This window comes from Trifolium pratense, linkage group LG1, assembly GCF_020283565.1.
Source record: "Trifolium pratense cultivar HEN17-A07 linkage group LG1, ARS_RC_1.1, whole genome shotgun sequence".
NCBI classification, from domain to species: Eukaryota; Viridiplantae; Streptophyta; class Magnoliopsida; order Fabales; family Fabaceae; genus Trifolium; species Trifolium pratense.
This window is the reverse complement of record NC_060059.1, coordinates 46,497,747-46,515,025: the sequence shown is the minus strand read 5'-3', so window position 1 is coordinate 46,515,025 and position 17,279 is coordinate 46,497,747. Positions and strand designations below refer to the sequence as shown.

Sequence of the window (17,279 nt, the reverse complement as noted above, 5' to 3'; positions counted from 1 at the left end):
TTTTTGTTTATCCATTCAAGATTACATTAATTTTTTAATTGAATTTATAATTTCATAATGTAACCGTGTAATATGATATATGTTTTACCATAAATAAATTTCAAATTTAGTATCTCTCAAAAATGCACGGGGACTGTATGATTTTATGTAGACTTTATCATACGCTCTATATTTTGTGTATCCATTTGTCTATCCATTCAAGATTACATTAATTTTTAATTGAATTTATAATTTCATAATGTAACCGTGTAATATGATTTATGTTTTACCATAAATAAATTTCAAATTTCGTATCTCTTAACAATGCACGGGGACTGTATGATTTTATGTAGACTTTATTATACGTTCTATGTTTTGTGTATCCATTTTTGTTTATCTATTCAAGATTACATTAATTTTATATGAAATTTATAATTTCATAATGTAACCGTGTAATATGATATATGTTTTACCATAAATAAATTTCAAATTTCGTATCTCTAAAAAATGCACGGGGACTGTATGATTTTATGTAGACTTTATTATACGCTCTATGTTTTGTGTATCCATTTTGTCTATCCATTCAAGATTACATTAATTTTTTAATTGAATTTATAATTTCATAATGTAACCGTGTAATATGATATATGTTTTACCATAGATAAATTTCAAATTTCGTATCTCTCAAAAATGCACGGGGACTGTATGATTTTATGCAGACTTTATTATACGCTCTATGTTTTGTGTATCCATTTTTGTCTATCCATTCAAGATTACATTAATTTTTTAATTGAATTTATAATTTCATAATGTAACCGTGTAATATGATATATCTTTTACCATAAATAAATTTCAAATTTCGTATCTCTCAAAAATGCACGGGGACTGTATGATTTTATTTAGACTTTATTATACGATCTATGTTTTGTGTATCCATTTTTGTCTATCCATTCAAGATTACATTAATTTTTTATGAAATTTATAATTTAATAATGTAACCGTGTAATATGATATATGTTTTACCATAAATAAATTTCAAATTTCGTATCTCTCAAAAATGCACGGGGACTGTAAGATTTTATGTAATCTTTATTATACGCTCTATGATTTGTGTATCCATTTTGTTTATCCATTAAATTTAATATTAATTTTCAAATTCTATATCTCTACAAACCGCACGGGGACGGTAAGATTTTATGCAGCTTTTATTATACGCTCTATGTTTTGTGTATCCATTTTGTTTATCCATTAAATTTAATATTAATTTTCAAATTTTATATCTTTAAAAAATGCACGGGGACTGTAAGATTTTATGTAGCCTTTATTATACGCTCTATGTTTTGTTTTTCCATTTTGTTTAGCCATTAAATTTAATATTAATTTTCAAATTTTATATCTCTAAAAAACGCACGGGGACTGTAAGATTTTATGTAGCCTTTATTATACGCTCTATGATTTGTGTATCATTTTGTTTATCCATTAAATTTAATATTAATTTTCAAATTCTATATCTCTACGAACCGCACGGGGACTGTAAGATTTTATGTAGCCTTTATTATACGCTCTATGTTTTGTGTATCAAGTTTTTTATCCATTAAATTTAATATTAATTTTCAAATTTTATATATCTAAAATACGCACGGGAGCTGTATGATTTTATGTAGCCTTTATTATATTTTCCTTATTATATGGTTTTATTATGTTAATAATTAACAGATGTCTAATTATTATATTTAAAAAAGCGTATGTCATTATTTAATCATATAATCTTAAGTGTTGTAGTTAATCAGATAAATATTATCCCTCTAATCTAATGACAATGTCGAATTATATTTAGTTTAATTTATAATGATATCGGGAAATTATATGAAATTATTTATTGATTGTACTAACAAACGAAATATAAAACCATATCATATATACAAATTCTTCCCTGTGTGTCGCATTTCTGTGAATTGCATGATTCATACATCACCAAGGAATATGAATGAGAAGTATATAAGTCAAGGGTGGATTGCATTTATCAAACAAGCTAATATCAACATCGGTTCCAGGCTTAGGATTACTCTTTTAGATCCACCATAAATTTTGAATGTTGGAATCATCGACCAACATGATTAACTCTATTTATCATTTGTTCAGTTTAGCTTATGTTTTAAGAACCATGTGATGTTTTATTATGGTTTGAACCATGTGTTGTTTTATTATATTTTGATTAGTATGAGTTTCAAATTCTACTTTAAAAATCATGTGTTGTATTATTGATTGACCTATGTCATTATTATTGTACTATTTCGTATTATTCGATTATTTTTAGGTCAATGTTTGATATCTTAATATTATGCCTAATTATTTATCATGGTACTAACAATTAAAATATATAACAAATGCTTGCCCGTGCGTTGCACGGGTCGGAAATCTAGTCATTAACATATAATGTCAAGGCTTTGTTTGGATGGTAAGGGAAAGTGAAAGTAAGATGAAAAAATGTTGAGGGAATGAAAGTGAGTAGAAAGTGAGGTGATTTTTTTATTGTTTGGTTTGATTGAAAGTGAAAAGAATGTGATAGGAAAGAAAGATGCATGTTTATGAAATGACAGAAATATCCTCACACAAAAAAATGTATAAATATATTAATTATGTGGACAACACTATTTTTTATGAAAAACAGTGTACAGTATATTGTATGAGAAAAAAATGGCACAAGAAAACAATGTATATTTTTTACGTTACATAATTCATGCAAAATAATGGCACAAGAAAAATCAACATGTCAACGCACAGTATGAGAAAGAAAGTAGAAAAGGGCAGATTTGGAATAAACAAAAATTTCCGCTGGTTCCAAACTTCTTCTCAGTTGTTGTGGGTGGAAAGAATTATTGTGGGTCCCATAGCTATATTATTCTTTCCTTCCAACTTTCTGCTACAATCAAACAACGGAAAATTAATTGGGATTTGAGCTTTCACCTCCCTTAGTTTATTTCCTCTTACTTTCTCTTCAACCAAACGGTGTGTAAATGTTGTTATAAATTGCGAAACTATACAAAATAAAATACAAATCTCAGATAAATTACTAAAGTCGATTAAAAAAATTATATTAGGTTTTATATTTTAAAATAATACTCTCTCCGTCTCAAGGGAGGGGAGTGTGATTATAATTTGTATAAGAGGGTAGAGGAGTGTATATTTTAACATAAGAGGGAGGGTAGTGTAATTTAATTTGCATAAGGGGGAGGGAAATGTATATTTTAACACAAGAGGAGAGGATAATGTAATTTAAGTATCGTTTCTCAAAAAAAAAAATGTAATTTAAGTATCACTCAAGGGAGGAAAATGTAATTTGCTCTATTTTTTTTTACTAAATGTAATTTGCACTATTTTTTTTTGACTAAAATGTAATTTGGTCTATTAAAATTAGTATAACAAAACAAATAACTCAAAAAGAAAATAATGGAGAGAATTAGCATAACTAAAAAAAAAAATCATAGCTAAACAAATAATTTAAATTTATCTGAACTAAAAAAAAAAGCAGAGAATTAGCATAACTAAAAAAAATGATGAACCACATTTAAATTTAACGACATATCATAGCTAAACAAATAATTTAAATGTATGTTACTAAAAGAAGGTAGAGGATTAACATAACTAAAAAAATAAACGATGGACCTCACTTAAATTTATCTAAACTAAAATAATAAATAATTAGGATTAACATAAGTTATTGATACATAATAGGATTAGGATAACAAACTAAATAATTCATTTTTTTCTGAATAAATTAAATAATTCAAATTTACATTGTTTTTTTTTTTTTCTTATAATGAAGATCTGCCACTACTAGCACGACAATTATCATCTTCCGTTAGACCTGCAGCGTCCATATTCAATTTGTAATGACCCGAGATACACGGCACCCACCTCACAGCGTCCACATTCACCACTAGAGTGACACAAACCAAACTGTTGTAGTCCATTCACACTCCATAAAAAGATGGTCAATAGTTTCTTGTTGCTGAACACACAATCAGTAGAGAGGAAAACAATTAATTCATCTTTTAAGTAGATAAGATAAGATTTAACCGGCAACCTATTATGCAACACTCGCCAGACGAAATTAATATGTCACATAATAGATTTCACCTTCCATAATTTCTTCTAAACATATCCATCAAGAGAGTTATAAGATCAATTTGAGCTCAATATATCTTGTCTTTCCTTAAGAAACTTATATATTGACTTTACCAAAAACTCACCCGTTTTATTAGCCCTCCAAGTGTATTTGTTTGTTTGGTGAGAGGGGAAACACTGGAATTTGCAAAATTTGTTGTGCTTCAAATTGCAAAAAAAGACCATTCACCAACTGAGTATTACATCCTCTCGAGTCTTCATGTATGATGTCCGCCACATAAGTTTTTGGAGATCAAACTTTGTGTCCATGTTGGTGAGGTAACCAATTATCTTCCCAAATCCTCACATTTTCCCCATCACCAAATCGTCGCATGCCAGCAAAATGAATGACATCTTGTATTGCTTGAAATATATACTCTCCATGTGTAACTTGGTTTGAAACCAATTGCATCTCGAAAAATAGCGACTTTTCAAGCATTTAGCGAGAAGGCTCTCCTTCCCTCCGGTTCCAAATATAAGAGGAATTTTTATATTTAGATTTATTGAGAATGTAATGTATCCAGTCCATATTATGAATTAGATACATCAGATTTTTAATGAATCTAAAAAGTAGATGTTATCTTATATTTAGAATTAGGGGGAGTATAATTCAAAATTCGCCATCATTGTTTTGCTAACATCGCGAGATTAAATGAATGGAACAAATCAATAGAAATGCTTGCACATGATTTTGAAAGTTAAAAAAAGTGTGAAAAAAAACTGGTTGGTTTTGGAAGTTAAAAAGAATGTGAAAAAAAAATTGCTAAAAGTATTTATGGTATTTTTAAAAAATGTTGCACAAAATTAATCTATTTTATACCTATTTATAAAGAGGATAATTTTTCTTTTGTGTGAACTTTACATAATACCAATTTTTTTTTAGCGGTAAATTTTTTTTTATTAACAAACTCAGCAAAACATAAGACATCTTTTTTTTTTTAACAGCAAAATTTTTTATTAACAAATATAAATCACACCGACAAGCGTGAAACATGCACGTCTGACCGCTAGTATTGTACTCCTCAAATCACTATTATAAGCAAAAACAAATCATTTTTTTAGGTTCGTTGAAAAACTAATATATTTAACTTATATTATTAACCAAATACATAAATTTTTTAATGAATATAAAAAGTAATTTTTTTGCATAACAATTAGTATAGATTTGGAAGAGAGTTACTACTACAAGTACAAAAATGCTTACACGTGTTAACTTGCAGGACACTTTATCACATAAAAACGGCTGACGAAGGCGGCCGTTAGATCCCACAAGTTATGCCACGTCGCTAAACAATATAGGCCCAACTTCCGGTGGGTCCTATCTCTTTATCCATCTCTCTTCTCCTCCCTTCCAAAAGTTCGTCATTCTTTATTCAATTTTTTATTTTCTTTTTTCTTTTTCACTAAATAAACTAAACTCATCGCCTCTTCGCTCTCTTCTTTCTTTTCATTTTTTCCATATAAAACTTGAAATCTCAACCACGAACCAAGCTTTTCGCTTCACTTTCTTCCCGCACTCTCACTTCTATCTCTACCTTTCGTCCTAAACCAAACCCTAACACTCTTCTCTTTCCAATTTCTTTCACTGCACTCTCAGATCTGTTACTCAATTACTCGATTCATATCGATTTCAGGTCGTCTTTCAATTTTACCGATTTAAACGTGTTTGGATTTGAGTTTGTCGAATTTTTTTGATCGATTTAGATTTGTAATAATTCTTGTTGTTTCTTTCGATCTTCAAATTAATTGAATTAAACGGTTAAGCGGTTATTTTCGATTCAAAAATTCATATCGGAAATTTTTGTGGACTCGCCGATTGGATTATTGTTTAGTTGTTTGGTTTTTTTGTTTTTATTTCTGTTTTTGTCGTGTTTGTTACTGATGATTGATCGAAAATTGTTTCTAATTATAGATTTTATGTTCAGGCGTTGGTTGGATACCCGATTCTGGAGTCAACTTCAGCGAAAATTTGAGTCTGGCATTGATTTATTCGTGGATGCTGTGCGGTGGTTTTGGTTTTGTGTGGTTTGAATTCTCAGAGGCTCTGTTCTTTGATTTTGATGGGAGAAGAAGTTGTTTGTGTGCAAGCATTGGAAGATGGAAGAACGGAAAATAAAGAGGAATCAAAGACGGAACTGAAACGTGACTATAACCAATGCGTTGCTGATACCGAACCCGATGTTTTTCCCAATAAAAAACAAGCAAAAGAAGTTTCGAACGATGAAGTGCGCTCTGAAGTTACAAATCCCAACGCTTCTTCAACAGAGCATGCACTAACCTTTCATGATATCAGTAGCCAACTCACAGAATCGGAAAATGTTAACCATGCAGAGTGTGGGGAACTTACATCTACTTGTTTGGAAAATTCTTCTAGTTCTCATGATACCACGAGTGATGAAGCCGGTGATCAGAATAATGACAACGATAATGATAATAACAATAATACTTCTCGGAATGATAAAAGTACGGATAGCAACGATGCAGTGATGTCCCGTGTTGTGATGGAAATCCCGAAGCATGCTAGTTCAACTGGTATTAGAAAGATTACTTTTAAGTTCAGTAAAAAGAAGGAGGACTATGATAATGATTATCAAACATCTGCTGGCTATACTGATGGAAATGGCTATGGCTATGGCTATCACGGGGATGATGAATATTTGGCAAAGGATGATTCTAATAGTGGGTTTTTAGAGACCTCATATGGCACGGGATATGTTCCTTATGAAGATTCAGATTTGTATTCTGGAAATATGGAATTGAAAATGTCAAAGAAAGTCGTCCCTAACTGCTTCCCCACAAATGTCAAAAAGCTGTTATCAACTGGTATCCTTGATGGAGCTGCAGTAAAATATATCTACAATCCCGGAAAGGTATAGCATGCATTATTGTGGTCTGTTTTTTTATACAGTTCTGCTAAGTTTCTTATATTTTGGAATTGTTGTCAGGTTGAGCTCGATGGGATTATTGGTGGTGGTGGGTATTTGTGTGGCTGTTCAATGTGCAGTTACTCTAGAGTAAGATACATGATTTATTTATCGCTATTATTGGAATTTTTGCTCTATATTTACCAGATAGTTAATGTCAATGTTTTCTCAGGTGCTCAGTGCCTATGAGTTTGAGCAGCATGCTGGTGCTAAGACTAGACATCCAAATAATCATATATTCCTAGAAAATGGAAAACCAATTTATAGCATCATACACGAAATAAAAACCGCTCCAAACAGCATGCCAGATGAGATTATAAAGAATGTGGCTGGTTCATCTATCAACGAGGAATCCTTCCAGGTTTGGAAAGGTGACAATTATTTCTCTGGTTTATAATTGCATTATGGAGCCTATAGGTTTTAGGTTCATGTTGGTCAAATCAGATGTCTTAAAAAAGAGGGAAATGCGTGCTGGATAAATGTGTTAATTTAGTGGTTTAGATTTTTGGCCGGCAAGTTATTGGTAGTCAGGTAGTCAATCCCGGGCGATCCCAGTGGGATCCCGGTGGAGCAGAGCGGAGCGGAGCTCTGCCGGGACGGGATGGGATGGAGCGGCGCAGCTAAGCTTCTCGGTGGGATCCCAGCAGGTTCCCGGTGGACCGGAGCGGAGCGGGTCCCGGGTTGCCATCCCGGGTTAGGACTGAGATTTTGTTTTCATGGGTTTTAAAGGCCATTTTTGAAATCTCACTCATTTTAGTAAGGGTAAAATTGGTTTTTTTACCTTTAAAACTGTTACTTACTCCTAACTAAACCCTAGCCGCAATTCATTCTTTCTCTCACGCTATCGTACTATCTTCTCTCACTCTCAAGATCCAAACTTCTTCAACCTTCATCTGCTGTTTCTTCTTCAACCTTCATCTGTTGTTTCTTCTTCAACCTCGGATGATTAGACTTAGACTTTGATGATGAACTCGAGTTTTAATTTTTAGTTACTTTATTAATCTAAGTGTTGGAGACTTGACTTTTGCTTATTTATTTTGCTTGACTTTTGTTGGTAATTTTTAGTTACTTTATGATGAAGGTGTTTTTTTTTTTTTGACAAAGATGAAGAAGGTGTTGTAGACTTGAGATTTGTGTTTTTAATTTTTAATTTATGAATGTTTTATGGATTTTGAGATGTTTGTTTAATTTTACATTAATTATATGTTTATAGTATTATTTATGTAATTTATAAATAAATAAAAAATAATAGCGGCATCCCGGCCATCCCGCTCCCCGGGATGCCGCTATCCCAGTTTTGGGGCTGGCCGCTCCGCTCCGGGATCCAGGATTAACTACTATGGGTAGTCTTGAAAAGCTATATAACATTCAACAGAAGTCTTGATTTGAAACTAATGTTCAAAATACTAAATTCGAACCAGTCATTGTTTTATCTAACATATATATCTAAGTAGAATAGCAGACTACACCTCTTGTAAATGTAAAGTAAAAAGACTACGTGCGATAGTAATAAACCCATAGGGGTCTGATCCGTCCTTGGAACTTATCATAGTAGGAGACTAGGAGTTTTATAGCACCAGATTTTGTTCTCTTACTCTCTTATCTAGTGTCCTCCTTTTGTTCAACGCACTTGCCTTTGGCTTGAGTTTCTAACATCACTTGCGTTTGAAATTGTCCACAGATTCCATCTTTACATCCCTACCTAAGTCATTTTATCTTTTAGATATTGTCCACAGCTTCCATCTTCTATATAATCTACACCGGCCTTTGACTTGAGTTTCTAACATCACTTTATTGAAGATAGAAAAGTTTCAGTTAGCCACCTGCTTCAGTATTTATTTGAGTAGTTTCTCAAAATAATTATAAATCTTGGTTTTTCGAATGTTTAGACAAGCATTCTAATTTTATTAAAATTTGTTTTGTCAAAATTGAAGTGATGTATTTTTTATCTATACAGTTTTTTTAAAAAAAACTTAAATAAACACGCTCTCAATCGTGTGATAGTCATCTGGTCTATCAACTAGGAGAGGTATTATTGTCAATCACCAACTGTTCAAAAAGCTTAAGTTGCTAGGTGCCTAGGTGAAAGCTTATGAATGGTTTTATATCTAACAATTATTATTGCACAGCATCCACGAATGGGAAGGAATAGAAATATAAAACATAGAGTAACCCATGCATGTTGTTTGCCGCAACTTGCATTGGTAGGCATATTAGTCATATGGATGCAGACTACATATCAAATAGTAAGAGGTGTTTCTCTTGCTTTGCTTTTGGACCTGCATTTTCCTTATATATGTTTATATGTTTTCCATGGCTTCTGCAGAAAGTCTCCTACAAAGCAACAGGAAGGTTCCAACTCATAAAAACTACAGTACAAAGTTTACTGGCATGCGTCATACACACAACAGGTAAAACAGAAATAAACTCAAAAATAAAAAAAAATAGATCTCATAATATTTAGGCTGTAACTTAAACTGAATGATGTTTGATCTCTACCACCCAGATTCAGTTTGGACCCAATTATCGCAGGTTCAGTTTGGCCTCAGTAATTACTCTCCATATCATATTAAGTGTTGTTTAAGCTTATGTATACTTATAAAGTAGTTAATGGTGTCATTAGGTGGACATGGATACAATAAGGGTACTAGTGAAAAAGGTAATTAATGTTTCCTTGATATTCTATAATGACAAATAATACTAGACAAACAAATATTCTAAGTGTAACACTTATTAGTTACACTTATACGGAAAAAGTATAAACTAATTATGAATTAGATATAACTCATACCAACCTCCCATTGTGAATCATACCAATGCTGATTTCTTATATCTCATTGATGAGCCAAGTCATGCTGCAATAAAATTTCCTTGGCTAAGATCCACACCAGCCTACATTTCAAATCTCATTCAAATTTTAGAAATTTATTTAGGCATCCTAATTTTTGTTGTGGTTTAATTTAAAGCTTCCATATTTTGTTTTTTGCGGATTTCTAGAAGTCTTAGTTCTTGTTGCTGCGAAATTACCATTAATAATAATAATAATAATAATAATAATAATAATAATAATAATCATTCCGATCTCATCTGCCTTAGTTTTAGCTCTCCTACACCTCCACCATCTGCCTTTCCAGTCACGTTTTGTGAAGCTTGTATTATATTTTCCATTTTAAGTTTTGTATGTAACAACTAACAAGCTTAATGGTTAGTGAGCTTTATATCTTGGTGGGGGTAGTAGAATAATTAAAAAAAAATTATAGTACTTGGTTGTATTTTAGAGAATAATATAGAATATCTTGAGCTGTCTCAGGACTTTTTTTGTTATATTTCATGATTTGTTTTCTAATTTGATCTGGGTTAAAATTTCAGTAAGGTTGGTTTCCTTATTCAATTAGGGTTAGTAGTCTAGGATTAAGATATATAAGGGTTAGTGGCTAGTTCTTATTCTTTTTTATAAAACCATAATCTCAGTAGATTATTTCTCATCTCTTCTTCTTTATCAAAGATCCTATAACTTACACTTGTAAAACTAATTCATTTGGATATGAAAAACCTTCCTCGTCAGAAGTAGTTTTTGCTGTCAATATTATTTAAATAGTAACAGAACTTCGTGGCAAAATGTCAATGTGTTGAAGTTTAACCACCTAGTGATGGCTCTGTTCCATGCACCCCCTTAGGAAATAGTTATACCTGAGGCTGCTTCTGTGATTTAGCTTACTTCACTAATCGTGTGAAATGGTGCATCTGCTTGTGTATTGAGCATAAACCCTAACTTCCGGTTTAATTTGCTTACATGATTCGTCCTAAGGTTTTCAGTTGCCAGTGATTTGAGGATTTAAGGCTTGGTTTTTGTTAAACTGAACTTAATTAGGTATTTCATAATTCTGAAGTCTGAACATATGAGTTTTGTTAAAGGGAGATGCAATTCATTTTCACTGGAGTTTTGCTGTGGTATTATCCACCCCACCAGTCCCAACTGCCAACAACTTAGTTTTTGTGCTTTTGTTTATAGCATTTCAAAAAACTCTAGGTTCAGTCTTTTTCTGTCAAATTCTATTGTGTTAACAAAATTATGCTGACTATTAAATTAAACGCAAGAGATGACCATTCTTACGTATTTTATTTTGTTGTTCCAGTCAATCTATAGAAAGTGCGAGCCACTTCTCATCTTCACGTGCGCGAAATCATTTTGAGCAGCAAATGTATGTGAACCAGACAACTGATGAGTGGAAACGAGTGGTGAAGAAGTGTGTTCTCCCTCTTGGTTTAATTACTAGTACTTGATACTTGATTGTTGAGCATGTGCTTAGGCAGTCTACATATGTAGGAGGTTATCTGTTCAATTAAATTGTAGACCTTTCCTTATGTATATTCACACTAGACCTTTTTCTGCAGGCCAAGCACATACCCTTACAACTCAGGTATACTGCAGAAGAGAAGTGCTGATGGTTGCACTAAGAAAAGGTTCTTGTTTTGTTTTATGTTTTTTCCAGTTGAGGATTCTTGCGCTGTTTTCTATTTCTCACTAGCATCTCCATATGAACTGAAATATCTTAGCTACTGTAGTTTGAAATTTGAATTGGATTTTTCTTTTTTCAGGGACAATGATTTGCACAGGTTACTTTTTATGCCTAATGGCCTACCAGACGGTGCTGAGTTGGCTTACTATGTCAAAGGACAGGTTTCTTGATATTCTCTCTTAATATTTTGCGTTTATGGATTGATCTGCACATTATTTTTATTTTTCTTAAATAAATATGTGACTTGACTGATGTGCTTTTCAGAAACTACTTGGAGGTTACAAACAAGGAAACGGTATAGTCTGTGGTTGTTGTGATGTAGAGGTATGGTCATATACCTATTTGCACCAACTACCTTATGTTTGTATGCAAATGCTAAGATAAGCTTTATGATTTTTGTTCGTGGGTAAACAGATAAGCCCTTCACAGTTTGAAGCCCATGCTGGAATGGCGGCTAGGCGTCAACCGTGAGTAGACTGTTATATAACTAAATTGACTTTTCTATTTTTCTTCATCTCAAAATGCTTTTTGTTCTTTTGCAGTTACCGCCACATATATACTTCCAATGGATTGACACTTCATGATATAGCTCTGTCTTTGGCAAATGGTCAAAACCTTACTACGGGAGATAGTGATGATATGTGTGCAATATGTGGAGATGGAGGAGATTTGATTCTTTGCAATGGATGTCCTAGAGCCTTTCATGCAGGTACCTTTTAAATTTTTAAAAATTATTTATTTGGTAATATTGTTTTTATTTTAATTTTTTCTTATCAATTAATCTTAATATGTGTTATAAGATACCATAATATCAAGTTATTATAAAATATTTTCTTATATTCCAACATTCTTAGTTCCCCATGTTTTCTTCGATGCATTGTTAGACAATGACAATTGTAGTTTGTGGCATACCTGGTATAGCTTGCATATCATGGTTTCATACTACCTTTGATGCCTTGCAGCCTGCTTAGGATTAAACGGTGTACCAGATAGTGGTTGGCATTGTCTAAATTGTAAAGATAATACGGGTGATGGAGGAGGTGCGAGGCCAATCATGATTCGGTTGACACGGGTTGATAAAGAACCAGAATATGAAATGGGTGGATGTGTTGTTTGCAGGTATGTGATATGATTGTGTTTGTTTATCTTAAAATATATCAAATCAATCACATTTTGGCAACTTTATCGGGAAGTAGTTTCCTTTCACCTAAGGAAAGGATGTGCAATTTTACTTTCAATTAAGATTATGGTAATAGATTATGGATTATGATGTGTCATGAGATCATGGGTTCAGTAGCATATAATGCTAAGACTTCAATGCAATGCTTGTCATGAAATCTATTCTTGTGGTAAGACTTGTGAAGATTTGTGGCGGTAAATTGCATTTCTTTTAGTTGTTTTTTACTTGGGACTGTTACTTCTTGTATGTGTGCATATTAATTGTTTGGCAATTTTCTTCCACCAATGTGTTATCGGGAATTGTGGGGGAACTTTAACCTGTTATAACTGTAACTTTTTCCAACCAGCATTAAACTTTATTTTTGTACATATTGACGTGTTAATTTTTTTGTATTGGTTAACAGGGAAAATGATTTCAGTGTTGATACATTTGATGACCGAACAGTAATAATTTGTGATCAGGTATGGTTTTTACCGTTATTTACCTAATGTAAATGGTATTTAACTATTTTTCTTTTGTCAAACAGTAAGTATATTTTGGTTGTTGTCCAGTGTGAGAAGGAGTATCATGTTGGTTGCTTGCGGGACATTGGGCTATGTGAGTTGGAAGTAAGCACCGAGCCTTATAGAAAATAAAATACTTGTGTTTTCTTTTTCATTTTTTATCATCACATATTATTCTTACTACAGGAGCTTCCAAAGGATAAGTGGTTTTGTTGCGACGACTGTAATCGAATATATGTGGCTCTACAGAATTCAGTTTCTGCTGGAGCAGATACAATACCATCTTCCTTGTCTGAACTTATAATTAGGAAGCACGAAGAGAGGGGGTTATGTACGTATGGAAGCATGAATGATATTCAGTGGAGAATTTTAAGTGGAAAAAGTCGTTATCCCGAGCATTTACCGTTACTTTCACGAGCTGCTGCAATTTTTCGAGTGAGTGTTTACGGCTTCTATATTACTCGTTTTAATGAGATTATTTACAAAATTTCACACATTAGTAATTCCTTTACAAAACTGCCTGTATTTAATATAAGGTGCCTTTTCAACACCTTTGACGCATAGGGTTATAGGCCTAATATCAATTTGGATATATACTCTAATATCATCTTATAATTTGGACTTGTGATCTCATTCAATTTGACAAAATCAATTTATGAAATGAGAACCATCCAATGTGGGATCAACACACCTTACGCCCATTGAAGGCAGCCCAAAGAGGCCATAGTTAAGGCAGCTTTGCAACAGCAACTATTGAGTTTTCCCTTTTGGGGGTGTTACTGGAATTGGGGATTCTCTTGCTCATTTAAGTTGTGAATTAGTTTTTGGCCGAGCCTTTTAACTGTTGTGAAATATATATACATCTTGAAAAAGCCTATCTAGTATTCTATCTTTATTTTGTACCACATTTTGAATATGCTCTGTTAATGCTTTGGCAGGAGTGTTTTGATCCCATTGTTGCAATATCTGGTCGTGACCTGATTCCTGTTATGGTCTATGGGTAAGCAACTAAAATTTATTTTAATGTTGGTTGACTGTGGTTGGTCCGAGTGATTATTTTTTATTTTTCACTGTAACTGTAAGTGATTATTTATTGTACACTGAATTATTAACAGTCTTACATGACTTACTGTAGGATTATAGATTACCAACGGCATATGTACCAAAAAATATAACAAAAAAGAGACCATTAACGGCATATATTGAAGCTGACATGAATTATGATAAATATGCATATTTCCTCGGTTCTCCCCCTCCCCTACATAATCATTGGTTATGGAAAAGCTCTTTGATAGGCTCTCTGACCTACCTTAATATCGGAACATGTTTTAGAGTGAATTAATGACCACCTTTTATTTCTTTAAAAATTTGTTGTGTTAGCATTTGAGTTTGTTTTTGATTCAAGTCTTGGCAGTGTCTTTCTTTAAAATTTATTTTAGTTTTTGACCCTTCTTTTTTCTTATCAAATGCTAACTATTGTCAAAGGGACACTAGTTAAGTAATCAATACACATGAAATTTTATTGAAAATCACAACATTCAATATATTAGTAATTTTAAAGAAATTTTTTATAAGAACTATAAAGTTTTATTATTTAACCAGTGTTCTAAGGGTACTTTTTCAATTGTCTTGTTTCTATTACCATTGTCTTGTTTCTGATAATGTTATAATGTATTTTGAAATTTTTGCAGGAGAAATATTTCTGGCCAAGAATTCGGGGGAATGTATTGCATTGTTTTAATTGTGAAGTATGTGGTTTTCTATGCTTTGTTATTTTCCTGAGTTCTTAATTTTTGTTAAGCTGACTTTGTATGTATCATACTTTGCAGTTCTGTCGTAGTATCTGCCGGGCTTCTTAGGATTTTTGGCTGCAACATTGCTGAGCTTCCCCTGGTTGCTACAAGTAGAGAGCATCAAGGAAAAGTAAGCAATTTATTGTAATTCAGGAATGACTCATTGAAAAAGTGGATTAATAACACTCTTTGTACATCTTCCAAATTAACATGCAATTTTCCATTGTAGGGTTATTTTCAAGTGCTGTTCTCTTGCATAGAGAGGTTGTTGTCTTCTCTAAATGTAGAAAAGCTGGTGCTCCCTGCTGCAGGGGATGCAGAGTCAATTTGGACTAAGAAATTAGGCTTTCACAAGATGAGTGAAGATCAGGTAAAGTTCATCTTCTACATTTCACTGGTTAACTAGGTAAGATAGTGATATCTTGAACCCAAACTTTCAAATCAATTGATGCTATGTTTGGAATTGCATCAGCCTTCAATTTCTCGCATCCCTACTGCAGATACAGATACTGACTAGGTTAAAATCAAAAGCGTTTTCTTTGCATTGGTTAGGACTATAAATCACTTTTTTGTAAATGGGGTTTATTTTGATAATTCTATCATTCCAGGACTTGAATGTCATTCTGGTTTTGAGATATTCTTCTATGGTAGTTAGCCTCATGTTAGATTTCATTTTGCAAGCAGACTTCAGGGTGTTGGCTGTTAGTTATGTGTAATGCACAAGTATTGTGATTTGTAGAGGAAGACTTTTTTTTGGGAAGCAATTAAGGAAGACATACTTAAACATGACCTGTTTATTTTATTTCGTTATATTTACTGACATGGCATACTAAGAATTGTTATGATGACATGGATTCAGAATTCAAAAATACTGTTTTGAATATTAACAGTTATAATTTTATTGTTTTGGCCAGTTATCCAAATATCTTAAAGAGGTGCAGCTCACCCTCTTCAACAAAACTTCAGTGCTGGAGAAGACTGTGCAGCTGGTGACCGAATGATATGCTTTATCTGGTGTTGTAACTAAATTTTGGTTATCTATTCATTTTATAGCATTTTCCTCAGTGTAACATTGCTTCTATGTTCTTGCTTAGCTATATTGTTTTTCCTTTTCCTATATTTTTTTGGAGTATGGGTTGTTGTGGCAACCTTGTACAATCTTTTACAAGTAAAAGGAATGTTGAGTTGCTCACAATCAAGTATTTTGATGATGTGGCACTCTATAAGAAAAGTTTACAATCTCTATTAAAAAACATTTTCATCATCTCAACATGAGTTAAATATTATAGAAGGGGCAAAATCCAAACAATCTTTTACAAGTAAAAGGAATGTTGAGTTGCTCACAATCAAGTATTTTGATGATGTGGCACTCTATAAGAAAAGTTTACAATCTCTATTAAAAAACATTTTCATCATCTCCTTTAATTAAATCATTTTCATTTTAATTATCTTTAATTAAATCATTTTAATTTGAATTATCAATATATCAAATTATCACTATATAACCTTTTCATCATCTCCTTTAATTAAATCATTTTAATTTTAATTATCTTTAATTAAATCATTTTTATTTTAATTATCAATATATCAAATTATCACTATATAACTTCTTACAAGGGACCAACTAACTAAAATGAAAAATTATTAAATTAAAATGGACCAACTAATATATAAGATTTATATAACCACAAAATATTCATGACTAATAAAAAAAGGAATCATTATATTTCAAGCAAGTGAGTCACTTTGATATTCCAAACCTCTTTGATCAATGCCTTAAAGAACTGAATTTAATAATAAAAAAAACGTGTGTCTCTCTTGCTTGAAATATATTCTTTCAATACTAAATGAATTAAAATGGATCATTCTTCATTACTTATATTGTTTAGAAGGGATTGCTTGAAACCAAAGGGATCATACTTCTACTTAGCCTAATGAATTAAAAGGATCATACTTCTAATTTTATGACTCTACTTAGACATATAAGTTATTGTGATGATGTGACACTCTATAAGAAAAATCTACAATCTTTATTAAAAAAATTTCACATTTCATATAATAGAGTTACTCTAATAATAAATAATAAACAATAATAATATATTAAAAAAAAACTAACACAATTTATTGTTATTGAATTGAGACAAAAATGAATTGCAAGTAATGAAAGGTGGAATGATGCATCATGTTATTGTTTTAATTGCATTGCAATATAT

General features: G+C 32.0%; 1 protein-coding gene across 3 annotated transcripts; it reads left to right on the top strand.

The window, feature by feature from the left end:
• The first annotated feature begins 5,408 nt into the window (after nt 1-5,408).
• On the top strand, nt 5,409-16,185 carry LOC123904992. Of its 3 annotated transcripts, none has more exons than XM_045954606.1 (20): nt 5,409-5,780; nt 6,072-7,016; nt 7,092-7,160; nt 7,243-7,441; nt 9,397-9,481; nt 11,207-11,317; nt 11,466-11,534; nt 11,670-11,751; nt 11,855-11,914; nt 12,005-12,057; nt 12,133-12,299; nt 12,553-12,709; nt 13,174-13,231; nt 13,322-13,378; nt 13,460-13,708; nt 14,212-14,273; nt 14,965-15,021; nt 15,103-15,196; nt 15,296-15,436; nt 15,981-16,185. In XM_045954606.1, the coding sequence occupies exons 2-20, from the start codon at nt 6,207-6,209 to the stop codon at nt 16,065-16,067; spliced, it is 2,667 nt and encodes an 888-aa protein (XP_045810562.1). In that variant the 5' UTR covers nt 5,409-5,780; nt 6,072-6,206; the 3' UTR covers nt 16,068-16,185. The 3 variants fall into 3 exon arrangements, with proteins under 3 accessions (XP_045810562.1, XP_045810557.1, XP_045810551.1); XM_045954601.1 differs by having other exon boundaries at nt 5,507-5,780; nt 6,059-7,016; XM_045954595.1 differs by having other exon boundaries at nt 5,507-5,780; nt 11,466-11,751.
• Nucleotides 16,186-17,279: the final 1,094 nt, after the last annotated feature.

What these genes read in the sequence shown, in the direction of transcription:
- LOC123904992 (XM_045954595.1), top strand. Translation starts at nt 6,207, where the DNA reads ATGGGAGAAGAAGTTGTTTGTGTGCAAGCATTGGAAGATGGAAGAACG. An exon ending in ATGGCGGCTAGGCGTCAACC is followed by an intron (nt 12,058 to 12,132) that starts GTGAGTAGACTG and finishes GTTCTTTTGCAG; the next exon opens with TTACCGCCACATATATACTT. An exon ending in CAGTAATAATTTGTGATCAG is followed by an intron (nt 13,232 to 13,321) that starts GTATGGTTTTTA and finishes GTTGTTGTCCAG; the next exon opens with TGTGAGAAGGAGTATCATGT.